At 38.9% G+C, this 15089-nt stretch overlaps 1 protein-coding gene across 1 annotated transcript in view; it reads right to left on the reverse strand.

Moving 5' to 3' along the window:
* Positions 1 to 2730: 2730 nt before the first annotated feature.
* FAM102B (family with sequence similarity 102 member B) overlaps positions 2731 to 15089 on the reverse strand; it is a 102997-nt gene continuing 90638 nt past the window's right edge. Inside the window, exons 6-11 of the mRNA XM_029226836.1 lie at positions 14306 to 14409; positions 10376 to 10471; positions 10061 to 10250; positions 9834 to 9961; positions 8958 to 9027; positions 2731 to 2852 (exon numbers count right to left, since the gene is read on the reverse strand). Of these exons, the coding sequence (XP_029082669.1) occupies positions 2810 to 2852; positions 8958 to 9027; positions 9834 to 9961; positions 10061 to 10250; positions 10376 to 10471; positions 14306 to 14409 (631 nt within the window). The 3' untranslated portion in view covers positions 2731 to 2809. The remainder of the gene's footprint in view (positions 2853 to 8957; positions 9028 to 9833; positions 9962 to 10060; positions 10251 to 10375; positions 10472 to 14305; positions 14410 to 15089) is intronic.

Here is a 15089-nt window from a genome sequence, read left to right on the forward strand (position 1 = left end):
ATCGCAAAGGGGGAGTCAACCATCAGAGTGTAAACTAATGGCCCAGGGCCTTCTCTGCCCTCTGCTACCCTTCACATCCTCTCTAGTCTTGTTCACCAGCACAAGTCACAGGAAGTGGGCTCCTGACTGGTCTCTGTGTTTCCCCCAAACAAGGTATTTAAGACACTTCATTATCTGATCAGAAATACTTAGCTTTAAAAATACCATCAATCTTTTTCTCTAGGGTAAGATTAGAAAAAGAAAATGTTATATATCGGCAAATTCTCCAGGACTAGGTGATTTAAAATTCGACTTTAATATTAAAAAAATAAAATATTTAATATTTAAAAGTTGAAAAGTTATTAAGATTTAATTTTTCAGATTTATTTTTGAAACTCAAAATGGAACCAAAAGTAGACTTGGTATTTAATAAGCAGATTTTTTTCAATAGCTATATGGTTAAGATATTACTAGTATATACTCTAAGAAAAACTAGAAAGTAAGACACTTAGGTCCTTTAACAAATATTTTCAAGGACTGTAATGAAATCTGATTGCAAAGTATTATGATAGAACACAAAATAGAATAAAATAAATCCAGACTTTCACTGAAGAAAGCGGACACCGTCATCTTTTTTCTTCCTAATGTTTCTACTTATCAAAACATATGTTATACTTACTAGTACCTTAAGCAAGATGTATCTGGTGGCTGCTCAAATTGTAAAGGCACGATTTTCAAAATCTCTCCACATTTTGTTCTTAAAAAATAATGCTATATCATCTTAAATACCAAGAGCCAGTCTTGTATAAAGGTATTGGGCCAAGGGCAGCCAAGGATGAGTAAGATGTGGGCAGTGCCCTAATCACAGCATCTTTTACATATCTGGAAAATGTCCTCACTGAACCTAACTTACAATCTAGTTTTTATTTTCACTTTCAAAACTGCAAAATCATCTGCAGAAGTGCCAATAAAAAACATAGCCTAGAAATAATACTTTGAAAATAGAAAAATATGTTTTTAAGACGTCATAATAAATGTCTCTCTAAACAATATCTTCACATCTCTATTAAAAACTTTCTTTGATTGTTTTTTTCTTCCCATGATATATAACGAATGGATCAATTCACCTGTTTATTCGCAGACGGCATGTCTTTACCATTAAGGTAATATTTTCCTTGGTTAGACTAAAATGTTCAGGTCAATTTTTTTTCCTCAAAACAAATCTTAAAAAATAAAAAAGCATGACTAATAAGTCAGAAAATCCTATCTTTCAACATTCAAGATATTCTAAAACGGGGTGTTATCTCTTTAAAAAAATATCAGAATCTATTTATAAAAGTAGTATTGAATTAATTTGGAATACCCAATCCTTGAAATATTAAAAAAAAAACCCTAACATGAACTATTCAAAAATTTTCAAACCTCTAAATCTGGATATTAAAAATAAATTAAAAAAAATAATATATTTTTCCCTCTGACTTTGCCAACATGGAAATATTAGACCAAAGTAATTCTAACACAGCACATTTCTTGGACATGGTTTTGAAAGTAAGGACTGGGAATGACTGGTTCTACAGAATCAATATTTTTCTTCAGTGACTGAGTGATTCCAAGAAAATTAAGATCTTTCCATACAGACACTGTCATGTAAGACCAGAAAAACTCTTAAGGTTTATCTGCTGTGCTATTTAACTGGATCCAGATCAGATATTCTTATTTTAAAAGCTCTATTTGATGTATGTTATATTCTATTCTTGCCTCAAAATAACTAATTTCTGATACAGTAAAGAAGAAAACAGAAAACCATGGGTCCATGTCAGTGATGTCAAGTGGCTGTCCCCTGTCCTTTATCCACTACCTCCTTGGAATAATTTTCAGTTTCATGTAAGCCTGAACTTACAGAGAAAAGGCAGCTCTGTTTCTGACCATATCACAATTTTCCTCCTGTTGTTCTAAATTTTGACTCCTGAAACCATCAGATATTATTCTGTTAACAGAGCTCTTACATTAGGGTGTCTTATGGTAGCCTAACAATATGGAGTCTTAAACTTCGGTCTCTCATATAGTGCTAGTGGGAATTCTGTAGCTCATCTAATATTAACAAGTAATGATACATACTGCATAATAATAGCATTATACCCATTCACGTATCTCAGACTTAAATAACTCACATTTGTTATTCAATTTATGACTAATACATTTAGAATTAAGCATTTTACATGTTTAAAATGTAGTATAACACCTTCCCAAATCACGAACACCCACATTTTATATCAAATATTGCATCAAAAAGAGTGAATGAACTTAGTACAATACCGTGATAGTATAATATGGAAGATTTCCTTCACAGGAATTATATCTATTCTTGGCAAAGTTTATAGAGTTTAAATTATTTTCACTTATTGTCTCTCAAACATAAAATTAAAAAGTTAGAGCCCAAATCAGTCAAGCACTTCTATCACACGTTTTACACTTCAACATTAAAATTATACTCAGACGTATAGTGCTGTTTTTCCCACTGGATGTTTTGAAAAAAAAAGAAGGCTTTTCATTATTATGTGCAGTGACCACAGAAGCTGTGTACCTGTAAGCACACGCGGCACACTGCCCTGATACTACCATTCCGATGTTCCCTGTGGGTGGGTGAGAAAGGAGAGTGGTGGGCACCTTCAGAGAAGAAATCAGTGTTGGCTTTCCTCTTGATAGATGAACATGCTGCATTTTTTTTTAATAGGTTCACTTTCTCATAAGTGCTTGAATAAAGTGCCTTGACAGCTCAACTGACCACATCTTAAACCCCTAGGGAAGCTTCAGTTCACCAGCTTGATTTCTAGCGTTTGATCACAACTTGTTCATAAGCTCCAGACCCCACCCTAAAAGTAGGGAAAAAACAAAACAAAACTTCAAACTTGTGAGCTGTAGTGTTTGAGATTGTTCCACTTGATTTTGTCCCCAAAGAGATAGTGCATTAGGCATTTTCTACTTGATTTGATATCCAGAAGGTTTATATTTGATATCACAGAGAGAAAGTACTTGAAGTATTGAATGTTTATAATTGATACACTGGGATTAGTCTAGTCCCTGATCACCTCATACTTATTCCCACAGTAATCTAGTAATGTTTCCAAATTCTTAACTATCAACACACTGTGGCAAACATGTTTATATGTAAATCCAGGAGCATATATTGACTCCAGCAGTTCAGGTCTTGCGCTGACTTAATGGATGATAGTTTTTAGTTGCATTAGTATTGTGGCGTCTTAACGTACTTAACAAGGAAGCACAAAAATTATTTTAGTCGAATGCAAATGTCTTTATAGGTGGTCAGTATTGTAAATTATATCTATGCTAATGCAGATTAAAAGGGAAAATGATCTTGAAGAGGGCTTTATTTCTTCACGAGCATGGTTTGTCAGACTGCTGGCTGTCCTCCCACATCTACTCTCCCCTTTTCCATGGTTTTAGCTAGGGACAGCCTGCTTGGTTAGAGACATTTCCTGAACTCCTTTGTCTACAGGTGTGGCCTTGTGACTAAGTTTCACCCCCAGGGAACGTGAATGGAGATATGCCAACTTCTGCCTCACTTGCTTTAAAGGGACATTGCTTGCCTTGGACTGGTAGCAATTTTGATAACACAGGTAAGGAGGATGGTAAAGGACAAAATGGAGGTACCTGCACCAGTGAATCATTTCTGGGACAAAGCTGTTCCTCCAGGCTGGCCATTTTATTTTTGGGTCTCTTTATTATAGCAGCTTAGCCTTTGCCCTAATATGCCAGGTACTAACTGACCTCTATTAATGAAATATGGAGAATACTAAAAGACTTAAAATTTGCAAGCTTTGTGAATAAAGTACTTAGAAATACTTAAATTAAGTAAAGACCTCATCAACAGGTTTTTTTTTTTTTCTTTGTTGATTCACCTGGTACCTTGGCCTTATGTTATAATGGAATGAACACATGTTCCGTCTATTGTTTCTTGGTCTGGGAGGATAAGGTTTTGGTTTTTGTTTTTCTGGTGCTGAAGGAAAGTGCAGCGTTTATTGCAGGGCACCATGTAAGGAGTCCAGGGCAGGTAGTGCTCAAAACATCCAAACTGGGAGTTTCCTGGCACTCCAGTGGTTAGGACTCCGCGCTTTCACTGCCAAGGGCGCGGGTTCAATTTCAATCCCTGGTTGTGGAACTAATATCCTGCAAGCCTTGCAGCACGGCAAAAAACCCCAACCAAACAAACAAGAAAAACACCAAACCAAACCAAAAAAAAAACCCTGAACTCCCCTGATAAAGGTTTTCTATGAGCCTATAAACACAGTGTCTTTTTGAGGGAGCTGGATTTATTTTTGGATGAGGATCATTCTACCCTTTCACTGACCCCTCCTGAGTGATTAGGAGGAAAGCTAAAGTGGTATTGCATGGTGGGAGGGTATTACTGCTTAAAGTTATCACCAGGCGCCTATCTCCTCATTTGTCAAGATGCCAGGGACTACTACCTGACATTTCACTCTGAGTATGCCAGAGATCAGTAAGACCAGAAGCAACCACCATGACTGGTCTCTGCCCTTAATGGAATTTTAAGGGGAAATTCTAAAAAATGGAAGTAAGGTAGTAGTTACTAGTCCACCAGGACTGAATTGGAATTCTCAGTTGATTGCTCAGAGACTTCTGTTCTTACAGATTCATTCTAAAGAAGAAATAGGAACATCCTCAACAGAATACCAGTGAACGCTCTTTCACAGCTGCAGATAATCAGAATTTGAAGGAACCTTGGTGAGCACCACTGCACATAGGCTTTTAGATGCCCTAAAATGGTTCTGCTTCGGGCAGTGATGGAGTGACAGGAACCAGACTTTCGCTCCTGCTTCAAATAACTAGAAAACTGGATAGACTATATGAAACAACAGTTTTCACACACTGGACAGCAGGCAGCATGGGACGGGCCCTGAGATAAGGGAAAGAAAGAAAGAAAAGCCAGACAAACTGCCTCAGCTTGCTGCCTAAAGCCATCTCCTTCTGGACCCTCCCAGCCTACAGCACAGGGAGGGAGGACCCAGATACGGCTAGGTGGTCTCTGTCAGTGGAGGACTCAGGTCAGAGCTCAGGGATGCAGGAGCTACAATTTGTAAGTCTGGGGTACCAGAAGGAGTGGAGAAAAAATAATGGCTGCAGAATTTCCAATTTTGATGAAAATTTTAAACCCCCAGATTCAAGAAAAGCTCAATGAACCCTAAGCAGAATAAACACAAAGAAAAACACGCCAAGGCACGTCATAAGCAAACTGCTAAAAACCAGAGATAAAGAGAAAAGCTTAAAAGCAGTCAGAGATGAAAGATAAATCACAGAGGAATAAAAGTAGAAATGAAAGCAGACTACTTGTCAGAAATTAAATGTCCCAAAGGCAAGCAAGGAGGTACATGCGGGGTTCTGTAAGCAGCCCTGAGCTGGCCAGGCTGTATCCACTAGACTTAAAATGGATTACTGCAAACAGTCCTCCCCAAGTCTCTATCACTTGTTGCCCTGTTCTCTTCAATCTCATAGGTTCCCTTTTGGAACCGTGGTTCTTGTGCCTCTTCTGTGCTCTAGGTAAATGATTCTGGTTTCATCCTGTGCTACTAGTTTATCTTACATAATGGATCTGACACTAACACATTAGCTTCTCTGATGAATACCCACCATTTATGGAGAGCCTATGTGTACAAGTACTCGCTGGACAGTTCAAATTAACTGCCATAAGAACTCTGAAAGACAGACCTTTAATTAGTATATATAAAGTACTTGAGTGTTTACTGCACACCAGATTTTGTCCTAAGCATTACCATGTCTTCCCTCGTTTAATTTTAACACTATTAACTCTTATGAGGTGGGTTCTATTATCATCACTATTTTATAGGTGAGGACACTGAGGCAGAGAGAAGTGAAGTAACTTACCAAAGACACACAGCTAATAAATGGTGGAGCTTGGGACTGAACACAGGCAGCCCACTCCAGAGCGTGTGTTGTTCTCCCAGGGATGCAGCTGTCTTTTTGGTAGCAAGTGAGAGATGCAGTATGTCAAGATCATGGCTAAGCTGGGTAATTATGGCTAAGCCAGGAACAGAACCCATATCTGACTCCATGGCCCAGCCTCCTTTCACCATGACACATTGTTTCTGACATTCTTCAGCATGTAATATGAATCTGCTTCAACCCCTAATTGTCCCTTTAGGCTTTCACGTATTGGGTGATTTTTTTTAACATTCATTTGGAAGGAGGACGGGAGCCAGAATTCTTAACTACATAAATGCCTTTATATCCTAGGTTCTAGATTCTCTCTCAACTAGAAATTATCTTTTTTTCTCTGCAAACAACACAAATAGCTAGCATATATTGAGAACCTTTTATGTGCCAGGTACTGTGCTAAGTAACTTTACATAAATGATCTAAACCTAACCCTCACAAAAATCCTATGAGTTACATAACTTATTTACCATTCCCATTTTACAGGTGAGGAAAATGAGGCTTACAGAGAGTTTACTAACACTGTAAAGTCAATAGTGGAAGAGCTATGACTGGACTCTGAGTAGTCTAATGAGATAGCCCATGCGTTTATTATTTTGGTTCCTTTTGGTTGGAACTGTAGCTTTTGCTGTTTCTCCACCTGAAATAATAATAGCTAGGGCTTACTGAGTATATCATGTCATTTATACTTTATAACAACTCCAGGAAGTAGGCATATGATCACATTTTTAATAGAGCTCAGTTCAACTGAAGTTAAATGATTTACTCCCAAAGTGGTCGTGGTCTGGTTAAGATGTGAACCTGTCTCTTTAACTCAAAAACACATTTTCTCTACCATACATATCATTGTCCTTATAAATGTCATTCTTCTACCTAGTTCCCTGCTACTAGTCTTTCCCTGCTCCTATCTACCCTCAAAATTATGGCCAGTTACTTTTCTAAAATGCCAATCTGATAGGTCAGTTCCCTGCTGAAGAATGACCAATGGCTCCCCAGTGTACACAAGAAGGGTAAACATTTTGTTATGGGGACGGAGGCTCTTTACAACCTGTCTTCAAGATACTTCCCAGCCTCATGTCCCACAACTCCATTTCACATGCCCCACCTCCTTAGAAAAACCTGTTTATGGGCATTCTCTAAGTAGGTGATATTATTCATAAACCAGTAAGATAAAATGATTAAGTACAATGAATGGGCTTTAGACTCAAGAGACATGGGTATGACCTTGGTTTTAACACTTACTAGCTTTAAGGCCTTCCTTGGGTAAACTTCCTTAACCTCTTTTTATCTGTGCTTCCTCTTTTAAAAAACTAATAATAGTATTGAAAGAGATGAGAATTGAATGAAACATACACATGGTGCTCAGCACATAACTAATAAAAGTTCAATAAGTATTGCCTATAATTATTATATATTCACTACTATATAATTATATATTATAATTATTATGCCTGTTAAGTTCCTTCTATTTGTTCCTACTACCAGGAATATCTGTCTTCCACATACCCCTTCGTAACCGCTCACTTATCTTTTATTCTCCCAAAGACCCTCTTCAAGTACTTGTCAACTTTTCTAGGAAGTTTTCTCTGTCTGAGTGAGGTGCCATCTCAGAGTTTCCTCTACTTCTCTATATTATAGAATTTATCATATTACTATAAAATTTAGTTTGTCTATCTCACCTGCTAGAAAGGGTCAGATAACAAATATCTTAGGAGGGCCACATAGTCTCTGTTATACTGCTCATGGCTCCTACTGTAGCACAAAGCAGCCAATTCAGGCAATATGTGTAGACAATACGTAAACAGGTGGGCTGTATTCCAATAAAACTTTGTTTACAGAAATAGGCAGTGAGCCAACAGGGCCCACGGGCTGTAGTTTTCCAAACTCGCATGCTAGACTATAATCTAGCTGAGGGTAAGAGCTGGGTCTTTCTTCTTTGCACCCTTAACCACAAGTTGGCCCAATAAATTGTTACTGAATTTAATAAGTGCATAAGTAAATGAAAGTTGCAAAAGGTCTAAATTGTGTGACTCCTCTATCCTCCACAGCACAGTTTTATTCCCACCTATCACATCTGAAGGTAGTTAGTTGCTGATGTAGGTGTTTGCTCCTTTGTATCCTTTGGGCCCTGCAATGTGATGGACGCATAGGAGGTACTCAATAAAATGAGTATTGGTAGAAGAAATGAATTAAACATTCCTTCTGGTTTTGAGCATTAGAAAATAAAATAACTGTCTTGGACCAGGGGGCTCCCTCCCCCTGCAACTCTGACTTAGACTGTCGTTGTGCTGGAGTTCTACATAAATACTCCACGGGAATACTGGGTACTGGGTGCACAGGGATCAGGCTGTGGGGAAGCAGTGGAGTGATCAGCATTTCGAAGGTGTCCTCAGCATCTGTGCTCACCGTTACCTGCTGCAGTGCTGGAAACCAGAATGCTAAGTCTGGCAGGTGCCTTTTCTTCATCTGAATCTAAGTAACTACCAACATGAAAATTAGTTTTCCAAACTTATTTTTCTTAATATGTATGTTAGGCTCTAGTGGGGCGCAGAAAAGAGAGTACAAGAAAGATTAATATCAGTGTCTGCTACTGAGTGGTTGTGTAAACTGCTCATAACAGACAAGATCGCTGATTGAAAATATAATTTTGCTTTGCTGTAAGATAGCAGACTAAGAACTCTTTTCTAAATGTCCTTTGTACACTGCAGCTTGCCCGGTGCTCTACCAGTTCTCTACTAATACATTCTAAAAATACATCTAAGGAAATCAACAATTAAACTTATAAAATACAATTTCAAACATATTCAGGATAAGGAAAACTAAGAGCTACACTAAGAGCTGTAATTCTTCTCATGGAACTACTAATATTGTGCTTTCTAGCCTCAATCTAATACAAACTTTGTAACCTTCATCTTCTACTCATGAGCATTTAAAAGAAAAAGTCAGTCTATTCTTCATTTTAGTGAGATACTCTTTGGACTACATACCTGTTTGGAAGATGATGACTGCCAAAGGTTGTACTTCCCCCAGGACCCACAAATAACCTCAGTCCTTCTTCTGCAATATACATTTACAATATTTGTTATAGGTACAATTGTTAGATTGTCAAATAATATTCATATTATAATAAATTCACATTTTACATTCAGTTTTGTTAAAGAAATAAAAACTTAAAAAAAGAACTACATACATGTTTTAAAACAGGCAGTTTAAAAGATATCCTAATAGTTACTTCTTGTTAACTTTCTTAAAGCTATTTTTCTTAAAGCCCAGTAAAGAAGACAGCTGTTCCTACAAACTTCCTCAAGCAGGGTTTAATTATTTTTCTTTACAACCAGTTACATAATGAAACTAAGTCCATTGTTAACTGCTCTCTATTCACACCAGCATGAATAATTATAACTTTCAAATTGGTGGCACGTAAATTTTCAGTTTCAGTGAAAATGCTAAGGAGGGGATGAGGCATTCTGTTACTCACTATCATTTGAAGATCACCACCTAACCTTCCAAATTGCAATAGTGACTTGAGGTACTCATGCCCAGTTATGACAAAGCAGATGTAGCTATCTGTCATAACGTATATAATCATGGCAGACATTGATGCATAGTTAAAAAATACAATAAAAGCTTTCTTTAAAATTGATATTTTTAAACTAAAGTTAATTCTTTTCCAAGTTTAATATCCATTAAACTAAACTATCCAAGAAATAAAAAGTTATCTTCAGATTTTTATGGGTGTGAAATTTATTTTACAAATACCAAACACTCAGTATCATAATGTACTGACTCTTTACTGCCGACCACATTGATTATACAAACCCGGGTCACATACATCCATATACACTTAATGGTTATCTACACACCTTCTGCACTGGAATCTAGGCTGAAGTCTTGACTTTGTAATATTTTCTCCACAATATCATCTGCATCCACTCTGGTGTCATCAACTCGCTTCAGCTGAGATTCTACAGAATCTTGTTTCACTGGGCATCTTTGAAAATAAGTTTTTAAAATTTCCTTTTTTATTATGTTATGAAAAAAAAGTGTTTTTTTTTTCTTTTTTCCGTTTAAACTGAGACCAAAATGATACCTGTTGAGTGTTTCCGAAGCTGTATCTTCTTTATCAGCTGTATCAAGACTTGGTCCAGCTATCTTTTGCTCCATTTCATCACATGGCTCTAGAATACTTTCAATTCCTGTTGATGTACTTCCCACTGAGGTATTTCTCCTGTGGCAGAACTCAGAGAAACTAGATGACCGGGAGTGGCAAGAGCTATACCCTGTCAGAGAAAATCACTCTGGATGTAACACTAGTATCAAACACACTGCAACCAAACATTCTCCTCCCGCACCATAGCAATTCCAAGTCCCTTCAGAGCAATTCAACTTCACTCTTAGCCTCTACCTGATACTTTTGACTGCTGGCTTGCATAGCTTGATGTTCTAGAATGTCCACAGGCACCAAGTTCATCTGGAACAGAGGCACTCTTTGCTGAGAGATCTGCAATATGTCATAACATAATGTTACTATTACTGTCAACAAGTCAATGGTCAATTTGTATTCTAATCTACGTATTTTAGAAACTAAGTTCATTATCAAGTTACAGAGTGAAAGAAATCCCTTTAAATCAGTACAATGTAAACAACTGTGCTGCAAGAAATACTGTGCAAAGAACTTAAATACCTCAGTTTACTGGAGTGCTATAGTACTTTTCATAAGATTTAATAGCACTCTATCTTAAATAAAACTATTTCAGTTTTTATATTTAGTATTTCTCTTATAAAAAGAAGTCAGATGGATTCTTATAAATTCTCACAAAATTGCCAGGTTTTTGGGTGGTTTTTGCGGAAATCTTGCTCCCCAAATCCATCACGACAGTAGACACTTCGTTACTTTTGCATTAGTGATGCTGGTGCTAGGCTATAATTTGGACAAATGTATGTGGTTTAAATCAAAACAGCGTGTGATGTAGCACTGAGAATAAGGTTCTTCAGAAATTGATTCTAGTATTCAGTTTCAAAGTCAATGCACAAAAAAAGCAGTGTCAAAGCTATTTCTATTATTTTCCTAATAATGTGCATATTCCAGATGCCAATTATGTATTTCCAGAACTAGGCTTCTTCCACAGAATGCAGAAGGGTGACCATTTTCATTAGGGTGAAATATTTGGAAACTAGAACTGTTTTTCACTTAGAGGCAAAAGGAAACCAACTGAGTAACACAGCAATTATAGCAGCAGTTCTATAAATGATATTGAACACAGATGGGCCAACGAATGCTGCCAAATAAGTAAGCTACTGGAGCGACCTGACGCTTCTGCAAAGGGTTTCTCATTTCTGGACAGACTGTAAGGTACAAATCCAAACCAGCATCCCTAGTCCTGCTTGACAGTGGTCCTAAGCCCAAATGTTTGGCTACAGCAAATTCTGAACTAAAAGAGTTGGTTCATATCAAGAGTTATATACTTTACTCCTAGCATTGGCTCAGATCTTAATAGTTTTTTTTTTAGATGTTGGGGGTAGGAGTTTATTAATTAATTAATTAATTTTTGCTGCATTGGGTCTTCGTTTCTGTGCGAGAGCTTTCTCTAGGTGTGGCAAGCGGGGGCCACTCTTCATCGTAGTGCGCGGGCCTCTCTTGTTGCAGAGCACAGGCTCCAGACACGCAGGCTCAGTAGTTGTGGCTCACGGGCCTAGTTGCTCCGCGGCACATGGGATCCTCCCAGACCAGAGCTCGAACCCGTGTCCCCTGCATTAGCAGGCAGATTCTCAACCACTGCACCACCAGGGAAGCCCGGCTCAGATCTTAATTCATCCATTTATTTATTGGTTTTCAAAATGTATTCATTCAATAATTATTTATTAAGCTCTTACCAGGTCAGTGCCCAATACTGTACAAGATATAGGGGTACAAAATAAATAAGATAAAATATATGCTTCACAGTTTAGAGTAGAAGCAGTTATAATACAACGTGGCAAGTACCAAAACACAAGCACCAAAAAGAAGCTATCAAGAGCTCCAAAGGACAAATGCATCAAACACTACTTGGTAATGAAGGAACAACCTCATAAAGGAGGTTAACTCCAGGTCTTTAACAATGCATAGGAATTTCTCGGCTAGACTAGGCAGGGAAAAGCATGCCTTGTCTGTAGGAAAGCAAACAGTTTGGTAAAGTTGGCATATAGGGTAGTGGTGTAGATGACTGAAGGAAAGAGAGAGATGAGCAGATGCCTGCTAATGAAGGACCTTATCCTATGGGTTTAAGGAAGGAAATAATTCAATGGCTTTAAGAAAGGGTGTGGGGCTTCCCTGGTGGCGCAGTGGTTGAGAGTCCGCCTGCTGATGCAGGGGGCGCGGGTTCGTGCCCCGGTCCGGAGAGATCCCACATGCTGCGGTAGCGGCTGGGCCCGTGAGCCATGGCCGCTGAGCCTGCACGTCCAGAGCCTGTGCTCCGCAACGGGAGAGGCCACAACAGTGAGAGGCCCGAGTACAGCAAAAAAAAAAAAAAAAAAGGGTGTGGCTTGACCAGATTGACATTTTGGAAAGATCACTTTGGCAGCAGGATGAACAGGGGGTGAAGGAGTGAAGATTTTCATAATAATTCAGCTGAGATATGTTGAGCAGACACAAATGACAGTACTTAATTACTAACTAGAAGTGTGTGCCAGGATAACTGCAACAGAAAATACAGGGGGAAGAGTTAGGAAGACGACATGCTGGGTATGTGGAATTTGAGACACCTGAGGACACCCATTCACTACTCATGGAATTTCTACTGTGTCCCCGGCCATTATGCTGTTGATACAAAGAAAAATTAAGACCTGATCACGAAGAACTTAGAAGCTTGCTGAGAAAAAAAGATAAACAGATGGGTTTCAGTCTAATGTGACATAAAGTGGACCTTTCCAAAAAGCATTTGGAAATATGTGCCTGTGGTCAGGACGGAGGCCTGGAGGCAACATGAATTTGTAAATCAAACATATTAACTCATATTTACATGATCACATTCACATTTATGTGATAGTTAAATCCCAGGTACAGATGCCATCACCCAGGGAAAGTGAGTGGAGGGAACCAAATCCTGGACAGTATCGATATTTTAACAGGAAGGTGGAAGAAGATAAAGAAGCCTCTGAGAAGCTAGGGAAAAGAGGTGGGAGCCAAGGCAAGAGAAAGCTTCCAGAAAGAATAAATGGCCAATTTATTCAGATGAGAGCAGAAAAAATGCCCACAGGATTTGACAGTCATGTTCTTGGAGACATCATCAAGAGAGGGCAGAATGTAGAAGCCAGACCACACATGAGTTTAGGAATAAATGGGCAGTATATTCTTCCTAGAAGTTTGGCTATAACTTGCTCCCCTGAGTCTGAGAGAAAGAGGGTGGGGGATGGTGGGGGAAGGAGAGTGTGAGCCTATGGGAGAGCAGTACATGGAGAAGGATGTAGGGCTAATGAGTGTTTCGTTTCCAACATGAGAAAGAATTCATAATATTTAAATACTGAAGACAAGGAGCTAATGCAAGAGTTAAAAGTACACAAAGGATTCACTGATCCCAAATCAGGAAATTTGAGAATCCTTATTACGCATAAGAAATCTTATCTTTGCAATCTGAAAAGTGGTGAAAATGTTAACCACATCACTACACCTTTCTTTTCATTCTTTCAAATAATAACCCTGGTCACATGGCGTGGGAGAAAAAAGGAAGCTCATAAATGCTTTTTCCCCAGCCAACTTGACATTCCCCCACCTGCTTTTAGCTTGGGGAGCAGCCTATGACTAGGTGTTTGCCTGGAGAAGTGGCCCCCAAGGTGTGGCCTGGGCCCAGCAGCAGGAACAGCAGCATCACCTGGGAACTTAGTCATGCAGTTTTCAGGCCCCAACCTAGATGTACTTAATCAAAACCTCTGGCTGCAGTGTCAGCAATCTATGGTTTAACAAGCCACCAGGTGATTCTGATGTGCACTAATGTTTGGGAACCAATGAAAGAGGGTATGTGATTCATGCAAGAGAAGCACCACCTGAGAGATGACTGGCAGAAGCTGCTGGGCATGTGGAACGGGAACAATCCTGTCGTGTCCTGTCATTTCTGTGGGGAGTAGAGGCATACAATGGTGGGGGTGGGAGTGTCACTGCAACATTTAGCTTTTAATTGGTCAGAGGATAACACACCCTTTAGACAAAATGAAACATTGCATAATTGAAACTGCTGATAATTATTGGCCTATTTCAAGTTATATATACCCACAGAATTTTAAATCTGGGAGGGACTTTGGGAAACTTTTAGGGTAGTACTGTTTCTTACAAACTGAAAAACCAGTAAGCGACAATCCATACCTGCTATCCCAAGATGAATTTTGAGAGTCTCTCCACCTTTTCTATCTTCTTCCAGAGATTCAGATTCACCAGCAATTGGTATAGACATTGATGTAGAAGGAGGCCTGTAAATAAACATTTCTAAGGGTCAGAACTTGATTTCTGGTGAATCTGAAAGTTCGAAATATTGTTAAGAGATTGGTTGCGTAGTTACTACACAGCCTTAGTAAGGTGCCAGGTGATGTTGCCTCCCTGAGGATGAAAGTGACAAAAATCAACAAATAATGTATGAACATCCTCAAAACCTGAATAAAATTCACTGGGGAAAAACGGGTTTTTACACAACAAAAAAAGTGAGACCAGAAAGGGCACTGCTTTGGGAAAAGAGAGGAGGTATGTTCTCAGCAGTGTCGGTGGAAGGCGCTTCGTCAGCTCTACTCTCAGGCCAGGCAGGGATGTTTCTGTGAGATGGAGGTGGTGGCACAAGCCCCTTGGCAGCTGAGGCTGGAGGGGATACCTCATGCCTCCGGCTCCGGTGCCTAAGATCTCTTGTTGGCTCCATTAACTTAAATTATCCATGATTTTATCTTCTTCCTTCTTCCCTGTAAACAGTCCACCTGCCCCAGGGAGAGTCTATAAAGAGCCCCAGTTGTTTAGATTTGATATTTTGGGCTGGATTCTCTGGGAGTAGATGATGGATAGACTTTCACTGGCTCATTCAAGGCTCCCATCTCCATGTAGAAGGTGTGAAGCAGGGAGGGGCAAGACTGAGTTCTAAGAACTTCTTTTTTTTTTTTTTTAAGAG

This window comes from Monodon monoceros, unplaced genomic scaffold (assembly GCF_005190385.1).
Source record: "Monodon monoceros isolate NGI ecotype Baffin Bay Population unplaced genomic scaffold, NGI_Narwhal_1 Super_Scaffold_18, whole genome shotgun sequence".
Lineage (NCBI taxonomy): Eukaryota > Metazoa > Chordata > Mammalia > Artiodactyla > Monodontidae > Monodon > Monodon monoceros.